At 43.9% G+C, this 20,912-nt stretch overlaps 2 protein-coding genes across 5 annotated transcripts in view; one reads left to right on the plus strand and one right to left on the minus strand.

Moving 5' to 3' along the window:
• Positions 1–20,912, plus strand: part of gins1 (GINS complex subunit 1 (Psf1 homolog)) — a 62,855-nt gene that overhangs the window by 21,400 nt on the left and 20,543 nt on the right. Inside the window, exons 4-7 of one of the 2 annotated variants that reach the window (XM_085981889.1) lie at positions 3,093–3,183; positions 7,589–7,705; positions 9,270–9,344; positions 10,387–10,488. In XM_085981889.1, the coding sequence (XP_085838015.1) occupies positions 3,093–3,183; positions 7,589–7,705; positions 9,270–9,344; positions 10,387–10,455 (352 nt within the window). In that variant the 3' untranslated portion in view covers positions 10,456–10,488. Of the gene's footprint in view, positions 1–3,092; positions 3,184–7,588; positions 7,706–9,269; positions 9,345–10,386; positions 11,141–20,912 lie in introns of those variants that run through there. The other variant, XM_085981888.1, reaches the window with a different exon arrangement.
• The window catches only part of ninl (ninein-like), a 160,056-nt gene continuing 150,160 nt past the window's right edge, over positions 11,017–20,912 (minus strand). For all 3 annotated transcript variants that reach the window (XM_085981883.1, XM_085981882.1, XM_085981884.1), the window contains 3 exons: positions 15,064–15,276; positions 13,229–13,342; positions 11,017–12,385 (listed from right to left, as the gene is read on the minus strand). In XM_085981883.1, the coding sequence (XP_085838009.1) occupies positions 12,197–12,385; positions 13,229–13,342; positions 15,064–15,276 (516 nt within the window). In that variant the 3' untranslated portion in view covers positions 11,017–12,196. The remainder of the gene's footprint in view (positions 12,386–13,228; positions 13,343–15,063; positions 15,277–20,912) is intronic.

Raw genomic sequence — 20,912 nt, forward strand, 5'->3', positions numbered from 1 at the left:
ACCGAACAAAACGGCTCCTGATTTCTGCTGGTAGATCGAGGTTTCCGGACATACAACCTCCGGATAAACCAAAGTCTCCTGTAGTGAGCCGGAGGAGTGTAGGGTATGGACTGCAGGAGACCATTGATGTGGTGTGAAGCAATGAAGGGATCCTGACATTGATTCAGTGGGATACAGGGAGCCAGTAGAACATGGCAAGCATGAGGCATGTGTTATAGAGTCATAATGGCACAGAAGGAGGCCATTCGGCCATCTTGTCCGTACCGGCTCTCTGTGGAGCGATCCAGTCAGTCCCATTCCCCCGCTCTACCCCTGTAGCCCTGCAAGTTTATTTCCCTCAAGTGCCTATCCAGTCTCCCCTTGAAAACATTAAGTGTCTCCGCTTCCACCACTTCTGTTGGCAGCGAATTCCAGGTTATCACCACTTGCTGCGTAAAAATAAGTTTTTCCTCACATTCCGCCTTTATCTCTTGCCCAGAACCTTAAATTTGTGTCCCCTAGTCCTTGTACCATCAACTAATGGGAACAGCCTTTCCCCGTCTAGCCTATCCAAACCCGTCATAATCTTGTACACCTCTATCAAATCACCCCTCGACCTCCTTTGCTCTAATGAAAACAAATCCAGCTTCTCCGACCTGTCCTTGTAGCTAAGATCCCCCATCCCCGGAATCATTCTGGTAAATCTCCTCTGCACCCTCTCAAGGGCCTTCACACCCTTCCTAAAGTGTGGTGACCAGAACTGGACGCAATACTCCAGTTGTGGCCTAACCAGCGCTTTATAAAGGTTCAGCATAACTTCTCTACTTTTGTACTCAATACCTCTCTTTATGAAACCCAAGATCCAATATGCTTTGCTAACCACTCTCTCAATATGTCCTGCCACCTTCAGCGACCTATGCACATTAACTCCCAGGTCCCTCTGTCCCTGCACACTCTTTAAAACTGTGCCATTAAGTGTATATTGCCTCTCCCTGTTCCTTCTGCCAAAATGCATCACCTCACACTTCTCTGTATTAAATTCCATCTGCCCATTCTGCTAGCCTTTCTATGTCCTGTTGCAGTCGATTGGTATCATCAATATTTGCCACACCCCCAAGTTTGGTGTCATCGGCAAATTTAGAAATTCTACTCTGTATTCCAATATCCAGGTAATTTCAAAAGAAGCAATGGCCCCAGCACTGACCTTGGGTAACACCACTGTCTACCATCCTCCAGTCTGAAAAACAGGCATTTACCACAACTCGCTGATTTCTATCCTTAAGCCAATTCCTTATCCAAGCTGCCACTGACCCACCTATTCCATGAGCCTCAATTTTGTTAACCAGCCTTCTATGTGGTGCTTTGTCAAACGCCTTCTGAAAATCCATGTAAACAACATCCATTGCATTCCCTTCATCAATCCTCCCTGTTACTTCATCAAAAAATTCAATTAGATTAGTCAAACACGATCTGCCTTTTACAAATCCGTGTTGGCTCTCCTTAATTAGCTTAAACCTCTCCAAGTGCCCGTTAATTTTTTCCTTGATTATTGTTTCTAAAACTTTACCCACCACTGATGTTAAACTGACCAGCCTGTAGTTACTAGGATTGTCCTTGCACCCTTTCTTGAACAATGGTGTCACATTTGCCACTTTCCAAACCTCAGGCACCTCCCCCACATCTGTATTGGATATTGTACAGGAGAAGATATGGACCACAGACTTCTGGATTAACTGCTGCAAATGAAGGCCAGTGAGAGCCTTTGAGAAATCAATCTTTGCGCCAATGAAAGCATGGATTAGAGTTTCAGCAATGATGGGCAGTATATCATGAGGGTATCCTCGCACAATATCCACACTCTCAAAGTGTATAGTAAGGCTATGGGGAAAGAACAGAGGAGTGGGGCTAATTGATAGCTCTTTCAAAGAGCTGGCACAGGCTCGATGGGTTGAGTGGCCTCTTTCAGTGCTGTATGATTCTAGTAGTGAGGGTGGAAACCGTTTCTGATTGGTTTTTATTCCCCCTCCCTGAGCTTGGGGGACACAGACTACCTACAGCTGATATCAGTGAATTTATGTGGATTAAATGTGGGAAATTCACAGCTCCCATGGCTCTGTTCTGCCAGGGAAACCATAGATTTATTTTTCATCCAAATTTCCTTGGCATCCGGTAGCTGGGTTCCTGTCTACATCAGGACGAGGGGCTCATTATCTTCTCTGTCCCGCGATATATTAAACTGTCTCCATCAAAAATACAATGAGTAACAAAGAGTCAGTCTTTACAAGTACCTATTGCTAAGTAATGTTCATTCGAAGGACGTAGGTGAAGATACAAAGCCAACCTAATCTGTATGCTGTTTTCAGGTTTCATTGTTGAATGAAAGCCTTTTCAAAAGTTTGTACGTGTCATTGTTTTTACCTTGTAAAATCTGGTCAAGAGAATCCAGCTTGTGTTTTTATAGTGCCTTTTAACATAGTAAAACGTCCCAAGGTGCTTCACAGGAGCGTAATTGGACAGAAATTGACACCAAATCAAAGAAGGAGGCATTGGGACAGGTGATGTAGGTTTTAAGGAGCATCTTAAAGGAGGGGAGAGCGAGGCAGAGTTTAGGGAGGGAATTCCAGAGCTTGGGGCCTAGGCAGCTGACAGTACGGTTGCCAATGGTGGGGCAAAGGAAGTCGGGGATTCCCAAGAGGCCAGAGTTGGAGGCACGCAGAGTTGTAGGGCTGGATAAAGTCACGGGGATGGGGAGGAGTGTCCAGACTTCAAGACGGCAGCGAGGTGCTTTAGTTGGCATCAATGTGTCTGGGAAAGGGAGGGGGAAAATCAGCCAGGATATCCACTCCTGATTACCATCCACTGACTGTCCGGGGGTATTTGTGTGCTGATGTCAGGCGAGCACAGGATCAGGTCCCATCGTTAAATAGCCTACCAACATCCACTGCAGATGAATGAGAGAGATAATGAGCGACCTCGGTCTGTGGGGAGCCGGTATGAATAGTTCCTTCAGAAAAGAAGTAAAGGGGGGGGGGGGGGGGGAAATAGAGGAAAGAGATCGAGCTTTAAAAAAAAAAAAAAAAAAAAATTAAATTAACATGTTTTCTCCTCAACAGGTACGACCGTTTATTGCGGATTCGATCGTTGAGATGGGAATATGGAAGTGTTCTACCATCAGGAATCCGGTTCCATTTTGCTGCTGAGGAGGTAAGGCTGCTTTAAAACAGATTGTCAAGAACCTAAAAATGTGGGAATGAGGAAAAGCCATTCAGTCCATCCAACTCTCTGTTCACCTCGACCCTTTTAGTGTAGCCCTGGCTAATTTAATTTTGCTTTTTCATAGAACCATGGAAATTTCAGCATAGAAGGAGGCCATTCGTAACTGTGCCTGTGCTAGCTCCACGTCATAGCTACTTGCTCTAATTCCATTTCCCTGTTCTTATCCTGGGACCTTTTTAACATTTTCCCTCAAGTGTTCCCTTTTAACTGCTGTGATTGACTCTCCTCCAATAGCTGCTCACAGTAACATGTTCAATATTCTGATCAACCTTTGTGTGAAAATGTGTCTTATGTCCCCTTAATGCTTTATCGTGCTAATCTTAAATTCATGCCCTTTGCTTGTGATTCACTGACCAGTAGAAATAATCTTTCACCATTTACGTTCTTAAACCCTTTCAAAACTTTGAACACCCCTTTTGTAATTTACCCCTCCCCCTCAGTCTAGTAATTACAGTCCCAGCTTTTCAATTCTTTCATCAGTGGTGTCATACTAGTAACTCCACATTGCTCCAATATCCTTTCCTCAACGACTTGTATTTACATTGCACCATTAACTTAGAAGAACATCCCAAGATGCCAGGGGAAATGCTGAGCCATATAAGGAGATATTAGGACAGGTGACCAAAAGCTTAGTCAAAGAGGTAGGATTCAAGGAGTGTCTTTAGAGGAGGGAGAGGTTTAGGGAGGGAATTCCAGAGAGTGGGATCTGGGCAGCTGAACGTTATGGCATCCAAAGAGGAGTGAAAATACACATGAGGCTGGAGTCAGAGGGGAGAGTTGTAGGGCTGGAGGAGGTTACAGAGCTAGGGAGGGATATAAACACAAGGATGAGAATTTTAAATTTGGGCCACTGGTGACCAGGAGCCAGTCAGAAAGGACAGAAATGATGAGCAACTGGGACTTGAAATGGGATGGGATACAGGGAGCAGAGTTTTGGATGCGGTAAAGTTTATGGGTGGTGGAAGTTGGAAAACCAGCCTGGAGAGCATTGGAATAGTCAAGTCTGGAGGTGATAATGGCATGGGAGAGGATTTCAGCTGGCACGGGGCTGAGCTGGGAACAGGGGCTGGCAATGATGTGTAGTGGATGGTGAGGATATGGGGTTGAGCACTCCGGTTGGGGTCAAATGGAACACCAAAGTTGGGAACAGTCTGGTTCAAGCTGAGACAATGGCAAGGGTGCAGATTTTGTGACAGGGCTGAAGGTGATGGCTTCGATCTTCCCCATGTGTAGTAGCTGGAAGATGTTGTGACTCATCTGAGACTGGATGTTCGATGAGCAGCTTGTCAGACAAGAGGTGGTGGAGGAGTTGAGAGGTGGAGCTGTGTGTCAGCATCATGCATATGGAAGCTGACCCTACTGTCTGTGGATGATGTCGCCTGGGGCAGCATGTATATGAGGCAGAGGAGGGGGGGCCAAAGATGGATCCTTTGGGGACTCCAGAGAGAGTGAAAGTTGGCAGTATTGCCAACACATGTTTTCCCAACAAAAGTTTTCCCATAATCTTGCTTCTTTCTAATGAGCTTTGTGATGTTTTGGTTCTGTGTGCCTCTTTGACCTACACATCTGGTGGGCTCAGTGTTTTTTCTCTCCAGTACTCCCTCAAAAAGATTTGTAACCTATGTAAGTAAAATTACAAAATAGCATTTAAAAAATACATCATTAAAGAATAAGTGAATAAACTATAACAGTAACAGTTAATATTGAATTTCCCCCCAGGAATTAAACTGTCATTGAGTCAGATTTCCTGTTTGCTGCAATAGCAGCAGATCTCCAGCAGAGTGGGATTCCCATCTGCCTGTGTCCCCAGTCCATTTCCTAAGGTTGGGTTGATTTACAAGATTAGGGTAGGCCCCTGGGCCACTTGCAATGTTGCTGTGGTGCCTGCCTCCTATTGTGAGGGAAATGGTTGCAGTGCCTTGCTACAGCAAAGCAGGTCTGGCAGTGTTAGCTAATGGGAGGAGTGGGAGCGGGGATGCTGCAAGTTTTTTAAAATTCCCACTTTGACTAAGGCTCTGCGATTGATTGAGTTCATCAAAGGGGCCATCTAATTTTTTTTGAACTCTACCTATAGACACACTGGTTATGCCATGTCATTGTGCCTCTTTCCCCCCCCCCCCCCCCCCCCCAGTATTTCCAAGGCACAAATGGCAGGAAATACTGATATTGACTTGACTTTTATGCCATGTTCTATTATGTTCACCCATATCTGGGCAGACGTATTATACACCCAATGCCTCATCCAGTGGGAAATCCCAGAAGTAGCATTAGAAGGAATGGTCCTTGCCCCACCCAGGTCACTCTTGTTTACCAGCGTAACATCAGTGGGGAAAATGGGAGCTAGCTCTCTTTCTCTCGCGCCGCCCCCCCCCCCCCCCACTTCCCATCTCTCCTAATTTTCACCAGGTTTAAATCTTTTAAAATAAAAACTGGGAAATTTAAAGAAAGAACCCGATTCCTAATCATCACTGACTAGACAGCAGGAATCAACATTCTTGTAGGATGAGTAGATGTGGTTGTCTGAAGTCTTTCCTCCCTGATGCACCCCACAGTGCTCTGTGTTGTGACCAGGGAAGAACTAGTAAAATCTGCTGAATGAGCACATTGTGGTAAACCACTGTTTGTTTGTATTCCTGTTTGTCCTGTTTGTATTCCACTGTGTACATGCCTGGACATGCCTCGGCTGACTCCTCCCACAGGTCCTAGTATAAAGGTGACTGCTCCCCAGCCCTTGGTATCCTGGACCGGTCGACCACTCGAGGCAGACCTCCATTCTGTTGTTAATAAAGCCTTTAGTTACTCTTCTAACTCTCAGTCTTTTATGAGTAATTGATAGCGCATCACACATTCAAGTGAAGGTTTATGTTGCCATTTCATGTTTGGTTCTTCTGGGTGGGAGTCAGTACTGTGGGTGATGCCTTGGCTATTTGGGCAGTGGTTTAAACAATTCCTATACTGTATATTACACTGCAAGTGTCACACTGTTTAAAAAGTCTGACACAAACTAGTGAGGCTGAACCAGACTGTTTGCAACATTGGCATTCTATTTGACCCTGAGTTTCTGACCCCATATCCTCACCATCATCCATCACCAAGACTACCTACTTTCACTCTAACATTGCCCATCTCTGCCCCTGCCACCGCTCATCTGCTGCTGAAACCCTCATCCGTGCTGTTGATGCCACTAGACTCGACTATTCCAATGCTTCCACCTTGCACACTTTGTAAACTTGAGCTAATCCAAAACTCTGCTGCCCGTATCCTAACTCACCAAATCCCATTCACCCATCACCCCCGTGTTCACTGACCTACGTTGGCTCCCGGTCTGGCAACGCCCTTAATTTAAAGTTCTCATCCTTGTTTTCAAATCCCTCCATGGCCTCGCCCCATCCTATCTCTGTAACCTCCTCCAGCCCTGCAACCCTCCGAGAGCTCTGCATTCCTCCAATTCTGTCCTCCTTGAGCATCCCTGTTTTTCTTCGCTCCACCATTGGCGGTTGTGCCTTCAGCTGCCTCGGCCCTAAGAATTTCCTCCCTAAACCTCGCTGCCTCTCTACCGCTCACTCCTCCTTTAAAACGCTCCTTAAAACCTACCACTTCACCTATCCTATTATCTCCTTATGTGGATCAGTGTCAAATTTGGTTTGATAATCGTTCCTGTGAAGTACCTTGGGATTTTTTACTGTGTTAAAGGTGCTATATAAATGGTGGTTGTTGTTGCTGCTACTGCAACAGCAGTTGTTTGGCTTTAATAATTCCACATTAAACGGTACGTGGTGTAGTGGTTATGTTATTGGACTAGTAATCCAGAGAACGTGAGTTCTCATGTGAACATACCCAACTGGTTCACTAATGTCCTCTAGGGAAGGAAACCTGGCGTCCTTACCCGGTCTGGCCTAATATGTGACTCCAGTCCCACACCAACATGGCTGACTCTTAACTGCCCTCTGAGGTGACCTAGCGAGCCACTCAAACTGCTACAAAAAAGAATATTGCAGTGGTTCAAGAAGGCCCACTACAACCACCTCGAGGGTAGCTAGGGATGGGCAAAATATGCCAGCCTTGCCAGCGACACCCATATCCTGAGAATGAATTAAATGACCATCACTAAAAGCTAGTAGAACAAAGCAGAACTTTTGGATTTGTTTAAAAAGGTGTATTTTAGTTTGTCTAACAAGTAAAATGTCCGAATGTTGGTTTGTGGAGTGTCCCAATGCAAAGGATTCACTTTGAAGGGTGGTTTTCCTGTAGTTTTCCACTCTGCACTGCTATTCCTTGAATATTCAGTTTCAGGAGTTCCTTTGCATTAGCTTTGATTCTTTCTTCACTGCAGACAGAATGGTTCAACCAGTACAAAAAGTCGCTTGCCACTTACATGAGGTCCATTGGAGGAGACGAAGGGCTGGACATAACTCAAGATATGAAACCTCCAAAAAGTCTGTTTATCGAGGCAAGTACAGTAAACTCTTTTGCATCCGGCACCTATGGGACCGGGATGGTGCCGGTTGATTAAAAAATTCCAGATAACGGAGAGGTATACCTACTGAGGCAATTTATATATCGGCTGACCTCAGACCAGAAGAAGGGACATGGAGTGACAATGGCCCAAGGTACGAGAGCACGGCCACAGGTGCCGGAGCCCCGGCTGCACGGCCACAGGTGCCGGAGCCCCGGCCACAGGTGCCGGAGCCACGGCTGCACGGCCACAAATATACCATATACGGAAGCCTCAAAACCTATGCCTGAATTTTGCCGGTTATTGGAGAATTCCGGATAATTAGGTGCTGTTTAAACAAGAGTTTACTGTATTGTAACTTGAGGTTTAGTGATCAGTGCACTCGGGTCAACCATGGATGTTTATAGGGATGTTGGTCCATTTGGCTGCTGAAGTGCGATAGACATCCATTTCTAATAAAATAAGATGGTGTGTTGCCTAGTGAACTGATTCATCAGAATTCTTGAATCTGTGTCTAAAGCAATGACAAATCTTATCGATTTTATGGTTTTGTCACTTGAATGTGATTCTGAAAATGACACTTCCCTCCTGGAACAGAGAACTTTTTCTTGACCTCTAGTATCTCTCATATTAACTCCATTTCACTTCAAAGCCTGTGGTATTCCTGTCGCATCCTTAATATGTCAGGCAACTTATATTCTTTATTATGATACTTCAAATTTTACAGCAGAACCATGTGATATTGTTAACTTTCTCTCCCTCCTGTGGTCTCTGTATGTTGCATATTAGTGTGGATCGGTTACATAGGTGACTTAGTCCCGGGTCTTTGCTATAGCCATTATGACTAGTGCTGGTGCATGTTGCCAGGCTCGTGCCCAGTATCTCCTTACTATGGCTCGGTTAACATTGATAACTCGCCGTGCAGTTGTGAACTTGTGTACTATGCGGTGCCAGAATATTTGATTTTATACAATTTATTCCCATTATGCATACAGGGTGGAGAATGGTTTAGGCAGCCATTAATTGACCCATTTGTTTCCTTTTTTAAAAAAAAAAAAAAAAAAAAATTTTGCAAGAAAAATGACTTCAATAAACAAGGAACAGGAAAACATGCAGATCACTGCGTAGCATTCACACATCACCCCTGTGCTCGCTGACCTACATTGACCCAGTCAAGCATCCCTGCGTTAAAATCCTTCCACGGCCTTGTCCCTCCCCATCTCTAACCTCTTGCAGTCCTCCGAACTCTGCGTTCCTCCAACTCTGGCCTATTGTGCACCCCTGATTTTCTTCGCCCCACCATTGGCAGACAGGTCTTCAGCTGCCTAGACCCTAAACTCTGGATTTCTCTCCCTAAACATCTATCTCAAGATGTTCTTTAAAACCTACCTCTTTGACCAATCTTTTGGTCACCTGTCCTAATATCTCCATGTGACTCGGTGGCAAATTTTGTTTGGTAATTGCTCCTGTGAAGCGCCTTGGGACATTTTACTATGTTAAAGGTGCTGTATAAATGCAAGTTGTTATACATTTTGTGGATTTTCTTCCCCTCCTGTAGGTGAGGTGTTTAAAAGATTACGGCGAATATGAAATTGATGATGGTACTACGGTGCTTCTGAAAAAAAACAGCCAGGTAATATTTGAGACTGCTTTCTACAAACCTTGCTCTGTAAATTCCTTTTCCCCTTCTCCCACACAGGTAGTTTTCAGAATAAGAGGGTCTGTAGTCTGTGTTTAGAACATATTTGAGGCAAATGTTAGGAAGTGAGTGAGAACATGTTCAATGGTTACTTCCACTTTCTACCACTCTGCTTAAAATGTATCACCTTGATGAGCAGGAAAATTCACTTGAATACATCAGTGCAGAGAATGGAAAATATTTTTCTGCCACCCAGTATCCACATTAAATATTCACAGGGCAGATCAGAATGAAGCTCTTCCTGATCCACCTCCGCATTAACATCCTCCACTGTACCAGTGAGGATTTTCACTTCTGTCTACTGCCAGTGCATCTCTACATTCTAACAACTAACTCCATGTTGTAAAATTTATAGATTGGTTTCATTATAATATGCCTCATAATTAGGATTTTTTTGATCATTCCAAACTCATTACAGAATTTTTACCACTAGAGGTCCCTATACGTCTGTCCCATTTTCTCTTGATTCTCCTGATTCTTGGTGTCTGTAACCTATCTGTTCCTGATTTGCTACAAAATATTCTCACATTGAGGAAATCCAAGGATTTGGTTCATATACATGGAGCTGTAATACACATTCTCTTTCTTTGTCCCTCACTTCTTTCTCACACGCTCCACCAGAAGAAAAGTAAATAACTTCATTAATCAGCACGGTGGCATAGTGGTTAGCACTGTTACCTCACAGCGCCAGGGACCCGGGTTCGAATCCGGCCTCGGGTGACTGCCTGTGTGGAGTTTGCACATTCTCCCTGTGTTTGCGTGGGTTTCCTCCGGGTGCTCCGGTTTCCTCCCACAGTCCAAAGATGTGCGAGTTAGGTTGATTGGCTATGATAAATTGACCCTTAGTGTTAGGGGGATTAAATACGTGGGATTACGGGGATCGGGTGGGATATGTGTCGGTGCAGGCTCGATGGGCCAAAATGGCCTCTATCTGCACTGTGGGGATTCTGTGATTATTTCTTTTGTTTTCTTTCAGCATTTTATGCCCAGATGGAAGTGTGAACAGTTAATTCGTCAAGGAATCTTGGAACACGTGCTGTCCTGAGTGCCAGTTTAAAGAAAACAACCAATATCTTTTGTAGGTTACTTTAGCTTGCTTGGACTGTTGCTTTGATTATGTATTGTCTGTATCTTGTAGACTTTAAGCTAAAATATGACTTACCTGTGAACATCAGCCTTGCTAGCTTGACGGTAAATTGAAAAATTCCTCAGCTGTTGGCTTAAATCACATGGATTCTCCTTTTATAAATAGAAACACTGTAGTTGTTGTGGAAAGGTTCACGAGGCTTGTGTTTTCATGTTTAAGAAGAGCGCAGAGAAATGTCATAAGCCTTGTAGGTTTTAGACACATCTGGCAGTGGAATAAGGAAAATTGCTGCTCAATGATTCGTAGTTTAACTTCTGCTTTGTCAGTCACTGCAATTACATGTGGGAAAATATTTACAAAGCACAATCATGCTGTGGGAGCATACAGCTCAGCAGTGGTCTTCTGTAGCTGTATGTACTGATGTGTATAACCTGAAGTGAGACTGAAAAGATGTAGAACTTCTGACCTGACCGAGTCTGCATACTTGGACCAGGGGAGCGAGTGAGCAAATATTGCAGCTTTAGATAAACAATACATTTTAATCCAAATCAATTTAAATAATCAGTGTACATAATATATTCTTTGATTTTATAAAACGTTTTCATCAAAATGGTATCAGTTAAATAAAACATGAGTTTCTGTACAGCAGGGTCAGCATTTACAAATTGTCTTATCTTCAAATAACAAGAACATTTGTTCAGTTTTCATATCAACTGTACATTTTATACATTTACAGGAGCAATCAACTAAAGAAAAATCAAGGAAATTACAAAACAGGATCTCAAAGTAAATTTAGTAAATGAGAAGGTTCTGCTACATGAATGCAGTTATTCCCTGGAAACACATCAAACTTGGTTTATTGAGTGGGAGAGTTGGTAATCTGCATTGTAAATGTATAAACAGATATCCTACCCAGCACTAGAGTAAGTGCCCCAGATCAGGGGCATCCAACCAATTGGAGCAATGGTTGTATTTGTGTTTCACAACTAGCACGTGGACTGCTGCTGATTGTCGGGCAGAATCAGGATTAAACAGCGTGTCCATCTCCCAATCTACATTATGCTTCTTCATTCCATTTGCCCTTTAATTTCTGGCCGTCTCCCCTCACTTTCTTTTTTCTTAGTCTCCTATTTGTGAAACAATCGGGAGAAAGGGAGCAGCACTAGGGCCTAGGTGAGCGGGCAGGTTAGAAATGGCAACATTGGGCTGTAGACCGGTTAAAGGCAGAAGTATCGCTGGGCCATTCATTTGGTCAGTAGTCTCTCCTGCTGCCAGCGTGAAGACAAACAGGGGAGTTCTATTAATTGAAAGAAAAACTGCCAGCAGGGAAATTGAATCTATTTATGCTTTTCGCCATCCCATCTGACATTTTAATCCATCTCTTTTATAGCGTTCCCCTTCAGTACAAGTCACTGCCTTCAGGAGAGAAGGGATAAATGGAAGGAAAGTAAACAATTTCTCCCAAACTATGTTTACAAATAAATCTGTGACCTTCACTTTTTTTTTTAAATGGGGCTAGCATTGCAAGATTTGAGGTAAAAAAAATCTCTTAAAATAGAATACCAAGACAGAATTTGACTCTTCAGTTGGTTATTTTGACTGTTTTCCAGGGCTAATTACATTAGGATGAAATGATGTTTAAGTACCACAGGCACAAGTTCTTTTAAAATACTGTTAAAGCAGCAACATTTGGACACCATTAGGAAAGAGAGGCTGGAGCAATTTTTCTTAGTAGTCGGTTCAAAGCTGCAATTTTCTCGTCCAGCAAGAAGTTCTTTTTCTCAGCGCCCTTCTGCCGCTGCTCTGTAATCTGCAATGCTTTCATCAGCTGGGCATTCTCCACATACAGATCCTTCAACATCAAGTCAGACTTGGCATTCTTGGTAAACTGCAGGCAAAAAAGGCAAATCAATTCTTCAATCAAAAACTTGCATTTATATAGTGCCTTTAATGCAGTAAAAACATCCCAAGACACTGCACAGGAAGGGTATTGGACCAAATTTAACACCAAGCCCCACAAGGAGATATTAGGATAGGTAACAAAGCTTGATCGAAGAGGTAGGTTTTAAGGAGTGTCTGAAAGGAGGTGTGGTTTAAGAAGGGAATGCCAGAACTTAAAGCCTTGGCAGCTGAAGGCATCATCTCCAATGGTGGAGCAATTAAAGTCATGGATGTGTAGAAGGCCAGAATTGGAGGAGCACAGAGATGAAGGTTGTCAGGCTGTAGGAGGTTAGAGATGGGGAGGCATGAGGCTATGGAGGGATCTGAAAACCAGGATGAGAATTTTTAAAATCGAGGCATTGGCTGACCAGGAGCCAATGTAGATCAGCAATCCTGAATAGTGCACCTGTCTCAATTACAATCCACCCAAACAAATACCTGAATTTATTATAGCAGAGTCTTTACGCTAGTTTCGATAAATGAGAAATATAGTTTCACATCTGGGCACAACACCCAAAGGATTGCAGCTCACCTTGACAATGAAACAAACCTTATTTTATAGCTGCTCCAAAGCCAGGAGCATCTTCACAAGTGCATAAGCTTGTTTTAGCCTATAAATGCTGTATTTAAAAATATTAGAGGCATGTAATTCTGATACACATCACATATGGAAGCAAATGCATGCTTTGTTAGTTTGTTTCTGTTGTATGTCTCTCGCTATCTAGGGCAGTGGCTTATGACTGCTTTTATCCATCGTTTCATGTTAAACCTGTACACTGCAATTACTTGCCTGTTCCTTGAGCTGGTTCACCTTCTCTTGAAGCATCATTCGTACACTTTTCAGTTTCTGTTCAACCTCCTCCATCCTTTCCTCCATTTGCTTCAGAAGTCTCTCGTACTCCTCCTGAAATGGAATGTACAGTGATTTCTCTTGTAGCCTGGCTGGTAAAGAGACTGGGCAACATTGGACTTAAACATTTTCAAAACTCTTACTTTGGCAATTGATACAGGAAATGCAGTTGGATGCAGAGATGCATAGAATTATACAGTACCTCTGCTGGTTTTTTGAAAGAGTTATTGAATAAGTCTCACTCTCCTGCAAATTTTTCCCTGTCAAGTATATATCCAATTCCCTTTTGAAAGTTACTGAATCTGCTTCCACTGCCCTTGCAGGCAGTGAATTCCAGATCATAACTTGCTGCATAAAAACAAATTCTCATCACCCCTCTTGTTCTTTAGCCAATTATCTTAAATCTGTGCCCTTTGGTTACCAACCCTCCTGCCATTAGAAACAGTTTCTCCCTACCTACTTTTATCAAAACTCTTCATAATTTTCAACAGCTCTTAAATCACCCCTTAACCTTCTCTGCTCCAGGAATAATCCCAGTTTTTTCTAATCTCTCCCCATAATTGAAATCCCTCGTGTCTCGTACCATTCTGATTTAGGAAGGGGTACTACTTAAGCACCACACACCAGAAAATGCTATTTCTTCATCTCATGTCCACATAGCAGGCCAACTGAAAACAGCAAAAAGTCACCCAACCGGTAACAGTGGAGTTGATTGACGGGGAGCCCAGGGAATCAGACTTGAGCACTTTCTCAGAGCAGGAAGTGTTGCTTTGTTCAACAAGGCATCTTTGCCTCATAATGAAGCAATTGGAGAATTTATTCCTTGGACTGTGCCACCTGCATCCTGCAACCAAACTAGTTACAACAACTTGCATTTATATAGTGCCTTTAAAATAGTAAAACATCCCAAAGCGCTTCACAGGAGCTTTCAGACAAAACTGAAATTGAGCCACATAGAGATATTGGGATAGGTGAAAGAGGCAGGTTTTAAGAAGTTGGAAAGGTTTAGGGAAGGAATTTAAGAGCTTAGGGTGTAGACAGCTGAAGGCGTGGCTGCCAGTGGTGGGGCGAAGGAAGTGGGGGATGCACAAAAGGCCAGAATTGGAGGAATGCAGAGATTGCATAAGTTTGGAGGGCTGGAATAGGTTAGAGATAGGGAGGGACGACCATGGAGGGATTTGAACGCAAAGGTGAGAATTTTAAATCTCAGGTGGTGCTGGACCACGTGTCAATGTAGGTCAGTGAGAACAGGGGGTGAGAGGTGCTGGTTATCTCTCTAACCTCCTACAACCCTACAACCATGCGAGATATCTGCACTCTGCCAATTTTGGCCTTCTGGGTATCCCCGATTTTAATTGCTCATCAATTAGTGGCTGTACCTTCAGCAGCCAAGGCCCGAATCTCTGGAATTCCCTCCCTAAACCTCTACACCTCTCTATGTGCCTTTAAAATACTCCCCAAAACCTATATCTTTGATCATCTGCCACAAATATCTCCTTATGTGGCTCGGTGTCAAATTTTGTTTGATAACGCTCCTGTGAAGTGCCTTGGGACATTTAACTACATTAAAGGTGCTATATAAATACAAGTTGTTATTGGTTAGACTATGGGCAGCAGAGTTTTGGATAGAAGTTGTTACATTTGGTCCTCCTACATAAAGCTGAACTCTTCAGTGCCTGAGCATGGAGCTGGCCTTTTGAACCATTTACAGACAGGCAAACCAGGGTCTAATTAGGATCCAAAAACCTGCTTGCGGTATGGGACTTGTGCTTTACCTGTTGTTCACACATCAGTTTGGTGGCTTCCTGACTCTGAGTGTTGAACTGTTCTTGGAGATGCTGCACTCTATGCTGTCCTTCTGCTAGCTTCACTTGCAATTGCACCAACTGATTTTTGGGCACAGCATTGCCAATTTGCTCCTTTAATTGTTGTATTTCATGCAGGTGTTGCGAGTGGGCCAACATCAATTGGGTGTTGGCCTCCAACAACTGAGGGAAAAGAACACAACACAAGTCAGTGGAGCAGGAGAAATCCCAGAGGGATGGTATTGTGGGCTCATAAACTGCCACTTGACTTCTTGCAATTCAACGAGCAACATCTTCATTCAACTTTATTGACCCTTTCAGAGCCACACAATAATTTGATTTAAATCATATTCATACGCATCATTCTGGCAGGATTGTAATAACAATTTGCATTTATACAGCACCTTTAACATAGTAAAATATCCCAAGACGCTTCACAGGAGTGTTATCCGACACAAGTTTGATACCGAACCACACGAGATATTAGGACAGGTGACCAAAAGCTTGGTCAAAGAGGTAGATTTTAAGGACCATCTTAAAGGAGGATAGATAGACAGAGAGAATTAGGGAGGGAATGCCAGAGCTTAGGGCCTAGACAGCTGAAGGCACGGCCACCAATGGTGGGGAGAAGAAAATCCAGGATGCACAAGAGGCCAGAACACAGTTTTCTTTGGAGGGGTTGTAGAGCTAGAGAAGGTTAAGGTTGTAGCAGTCAGTATCCAAAATGGCTGGGCTATCAAAAAAATAAGCTTCAATTTCCAAAAGCTGATCAAGTGGATGTTGCACCAGCATTTGCTGCAAATTGCAAATAAATGCCACATGTCACTGTTTATTAATATATCCAAGCTTCTCCTACCATTGTGTCTTTGCTTTGATTTGATTGGAAGTCCTGCATCCAGGCACACAAGAAGCTGCTCGGACCAGAGATGAAAAGGAATAGCTTGTACTATATTGGCTATAACCACGAAACTGGCAGTGTTATTTTTTACTATATCTTTCGTTCATTCATTATAAAAGCACCACACGTCCAAATCACCAAGGTGAGGTGGAACTCCAACGTGCTTAAAGGAAAAACTTGCATTTATATACTGACTTTCACGACCTCAGGACGTTCCAAAGTACTTTAAGTATAGTCACCGTTATACAGTAATGTAGGAAATGCGGCAGTCAATTTGCACACAGCAAGGTCCCACAAACATGATAATAACCATAGAATTTTTTTTTTGTGATATTGGTCGAGGGATAAATGTTGGCCAGCACACCAGGAGAACTCCTTTGCTCTTTTTGAAAATAGTGTCAGGGGATCTTTTACATTCACCCGAGAGGTCAGACGTCTTGGTTTAATGTCTCATCCGAAAGACGGCACTTCCGACTAGTGTCAGCACTCCATGAGTGCTGACACTAAAGTGTCAGCCTGGACTATGTGCTCAAGTCTGTAGAGTGGGGCTTGAACCCACAACCTTCTGACTCGGAGGTGGTAGGGCTACCCACTGAGCCAAAGCTAATACCATGGAGCCTATGTTTTAAATTCATCCAAGACTCTTCATCTGTTTTTTGAGTCTAACATAAAACAGATTAAATGTACCAGCGACAGTGAAGCACCACCTTATCTGATGTAACTTGCTTCTGTGCATATTTCTTTCTCATAATAAACAGATCTGTAGTTTAGCCTAAATCTGTGGTATGGCAGCACAGTGTCTTGCCATCTATCGGAGAGATCAGAAGCTGCCTTTGGTTTGCCACATGTAAAATACACTGGGTCTTTGCCCAAATTGCAACAAGTGATATGGCAGACCGGAAAAGCTTAATCTAATGATATACAATTTGCAATCTTTGGAGCTCTATGAAGAAATCAGATCTCAATGTTGCCATTCTTCACAGCTTGTGATGTTTCGGTGCACTTCCTCACAAATATCCGGGAATCTGATGTCTCAGAAAGTTGGGTATCGATTTACACAGTATTATAAGGAAGCAAACATGGGGAATGAAGGGGAATTGACCATTTTGTTAAAATAGTAATACACAATCTTCACTGCAATATTAAAATCAATTGGTACCATCACTTGATGGCATTAGCTGGCCAGTTGCAAACCTTTGGAGAAGTTAGGAGGATGTTCTATTTGGAACAATTTAACACAAAGTATTATGTCCCCCGCATACAACATCTAGAGACTTGTAACTATAATCTAGGCTGACAATCCCAGTGCAGTACTGAGAGAGTTAAATCGAGGTCCCGTCTGCCCTCTTGGGTGGACGTAAAAGATCAGATGGCGCTATTTTTAAGAGCAGAGGAGTTCTCCCGTGTGTCCTGGGCAATATTTATCCCTCAACCAATATCACTATAAAAACATTATCTGATTGCTATCACTTTATTTGTGGGATCTTGCAAATTGGCTGCTGCATTTCCTACATTACAACAGTGACTACACTTCAAAGGTAAAGTACTTTGGGATGTCCTTAGGTCATGGAAGGCGCTATATAAATGCACGTTCTTCAATTGTAAAAACAAAAATCTATCAATAAAACTGTTGCTTCTTCACCCCCCATCGTCCTTGAGGGGCTCAACATTGCGAGTTGGAACCAAGCTTCGAGACACAGAACTGGACAAGGAATGCTTCTGATACAAATTGGATTCTTTTCATTCCAAAGCCATCACTCATTCCCTAAACCAGTAACAGCTGAGAGCACGGCAGTAACTGACAGATATTGGCCAAGGGAATGAATGGCAGCTCTGGAACAGCATCAAGGAATGAGAAGTATTCCAAGCCTCATTCTGTTTGTGCAGGCTGGAATCAGAACCCTCCTCGGGAGCTGTGCAGAGTCTAACAACAACAACTTGCATTTATATAGCGTCTTTAACGTCGTAAAATGTCCCAGGAGCGTAATCAGACAACATTTGACACCAAGCCAAAGAGGGAGACATTAGGAGGGGCGACCAAAAGAGATCGGTTTTAAGGAGCGTCTTAAAGGAGGAGAGAGGCAGAGAGGTTTAGGGAGGGAATTCCAGAGCCTAGATGGCTGATGGCACAACCGCCAATGGTGTAGCAAAGGAAATCAGGGACACGCAAGAGGCCAGAAATGGAGAAGAGCAGAGATCTTGGAGGATTGTAGCACTGGAGCAAGTTACAGAAGTAGGGAGGGGAAAGGCCATGGAGGGATTTGAACCTGAGGATGAGCATGTTAAAATTGAGGCATTAGTGGACCAGGAGCCAATGTAGATCAGCAAGCACAGGGGTGATGGGTGAACGGGACTTGCTGCAAGTTAAGATACAGGTAGCAGAATTCTGGATGAGCTCAAGTTTATGGAAGGTGGCAGGTCGAACAGAGGATTGCCTAGCAGCTAAAAGAATGCTTACACCATTCTCCCTCATCGCCATCATTCTAGCTAAGAATGGTCAACTCAGTACAACAACTTGCATTTACATAGCGCCTTGAATGTAGAAAATCGTTCCAAGGTGTTTGGTGTTAAAAAAAGCCAAGGAATATATTAGGAGTGGTGAACAAAAGCTTAGTCAAGGAGTTGGGTTTTAAGTAGGGTGTTGAAGGAAGAAAGGGACGTAGAGTGTTTCAGGGTGGGAATTCCAGAGTACAAGGCCTAGACAGCTGAAGGCACAGCCGCCAATGTTAGGGCAAAGGGAGGGGGGGATGCACAAGAGGCCAGAGTTGGAGATTTCTGGGAGGGGATTGTAGGGCTGGAGAATACAGAGATAGGGATGGTGAGGCCACAAAGGGAATTAAACACATGGATGAGTACTTTAAATTTGAGGTGTTGGGGGACCAGGAGCCAAAGTAGATCAGCGAGCACAGGGATGATAGGTGAACAAGACTTGCTGTGAGTTAGGATGGGGCAGCAGAGTTTTAGATTAGTTCAATTTATGGAAGATGGGAGGCCGGCCAGGATAGTCTTGGAATGGTTGAGTCTGAAGGTAACAGAATCACGGATGAGGATTTCGGCAGCAGATGGGTTGAGGCAGGGGCTGAGATGGGCGATATTATGCAGGTAGAAGTAGGTCCTTATTGTGGAGAGGATATGGGGTCGGAAGCTCAGGGTCAAGTAGGATGCCGAGGTTGCGAACAGTCTGGTTCAGCCTGAGACAGTGGCTAGTGAGGGGGATAATATCGGTGGCTAGGGAACGGCGTTTGTGATGGGGGCCAATGACAATGGCTTTGGGCTTCCCAATGTTTAACTGGAGGAAATTACGGTTCATCCAAGGCTGGATGTTGGACAAGCATTCTAACAGCAAAGGCTAGAGACATGATGGTGAGATCAAGCTGGGTGTCATCAGTGAGGTGCGAAACTTGACCCCAAGTCTTTGGATGATGTCGCCAAGGGACAGCATGTAGCTGAGAAAGAGGAGGGGGGCAAGGATAGATCGTGGGACTCCAAAGGTAATGGTGTGGGGGTGGGATGAGAAGCCATTGCTGGAGAAGTTCTGGCTATAATTGGATAACACACCATAGTCAGCGTCACAGAGGATGTTATTTGCAACTTTAGTTAGTGCTGTTACAGTGCTGTGGCTGGGAAGAAACCCGATTGGAGAAATGTAATCAGGGAATTATGGGAAAGATGGGAGGTTACAACACATTCAAGAAATTTGGAGAGGAATGAGAGGTTGGAGATGAGTCAAGGGTGGGCTTTTTGAGGAGGGGAGTAATGACGGTGGTTTTGAAAGGGAGGTGGTGGGGTGGACAATACCAGAAGGAGAGGGAACTATTTACAATAACAGCTAGCATGGGGGCCAGGAAGTAAAGTTGGGTGAGCAGCAGTTTTGTTGGAATGGGGTCAAGGGAGCATGAGGTGGGTCTCATGGAGTAGAGTAAATAAAGAGAAACTGTTTTCACTGGTGGGTGAGTTGGTAACCAGAGGACACAGATTTAAGATAATTGGCAAAGGAACAGGGGAGGGGGGGTAGATGGAATTTTTTTACGCAGCGAGTTATGATTATCTGGAATGCGTTGCCTGAAGGTGGTGGAAGCAGATTCAATAATAACTTTCAAAAAGGGAATTGGATAAATACTTGAAAAGGAAAAAATTGCAGGACTATGGGGAAAGAACAGAGGAAGTGGGACTAACTGGATAGCTCTTTCAAAGAGCCGTCACAGGCACGATGGCCTCCTCCTGTGCTGATTGTATGAGCTCAGAGAGGGCGTGAGGGAAGATGGGAGAGAAACTAGAGAGAGGTTCAGGACTAGGAGCCCTCCCATTTCTCATCTACATGCTGTCCCTCGGTGACATCATCTGAAAACACAACATCATGTTCCACATGTATGCTGATGACACTCAGCTCTACCACCTCTCTCGACCCCTCCACTGTCTGTAAATTGTCCAACATCCAGTACTGATGAGCAAAAATTTCCTTCAACTAAATATTGGGAAGACTGCACCCATCGTTTTCGGTCCCCACCACAAACTCCGTTCCCTAGCCACAAACTCCATCCCTCTCCCTGACAAATCTCTAAGGCTGAACCAGACTGTTCGCAACCTTGGTGTCATATATGACCCAGAGATGAGCTTCCGACCACTTATCCACACCATGACTAAGACTGCCTATTTCCACCTCCGTATCATTGCCCGACTCGGCCCCTGCCTCAGCTCATCCGCTGCTGAATCCCTCATCCATGCCTTTGTTACCTCTAGAATTGACAATTCCAACGCACTCCTGACTGGCCTTCCATCTTCCACCCTTCATAAACTTAAGCTCATCTAAAACTCTGCTGCATGTATCCTAACTCGCACCAAGTCCCGGTCACCCATCACCCCTGTGCTCGCTGACCTACATAGACTCCCAGTCAAGAAACACCTCAATTTTAAAATACTC

This window comes from Somniosus microcephalus, chromosome 3, assembly GCF_052327205.1.
Source record: "Somniosus microcephalus isolate GS21.2 chromosome 3, FLI_Smic_1.0, whole genome shotgun sequence".
NCBI lineage: Eukaryota > Metazoa > Chordata > Chondrichthyes > Squaliformes > Somniosidae > Somniosus > Somniosus microcephalus.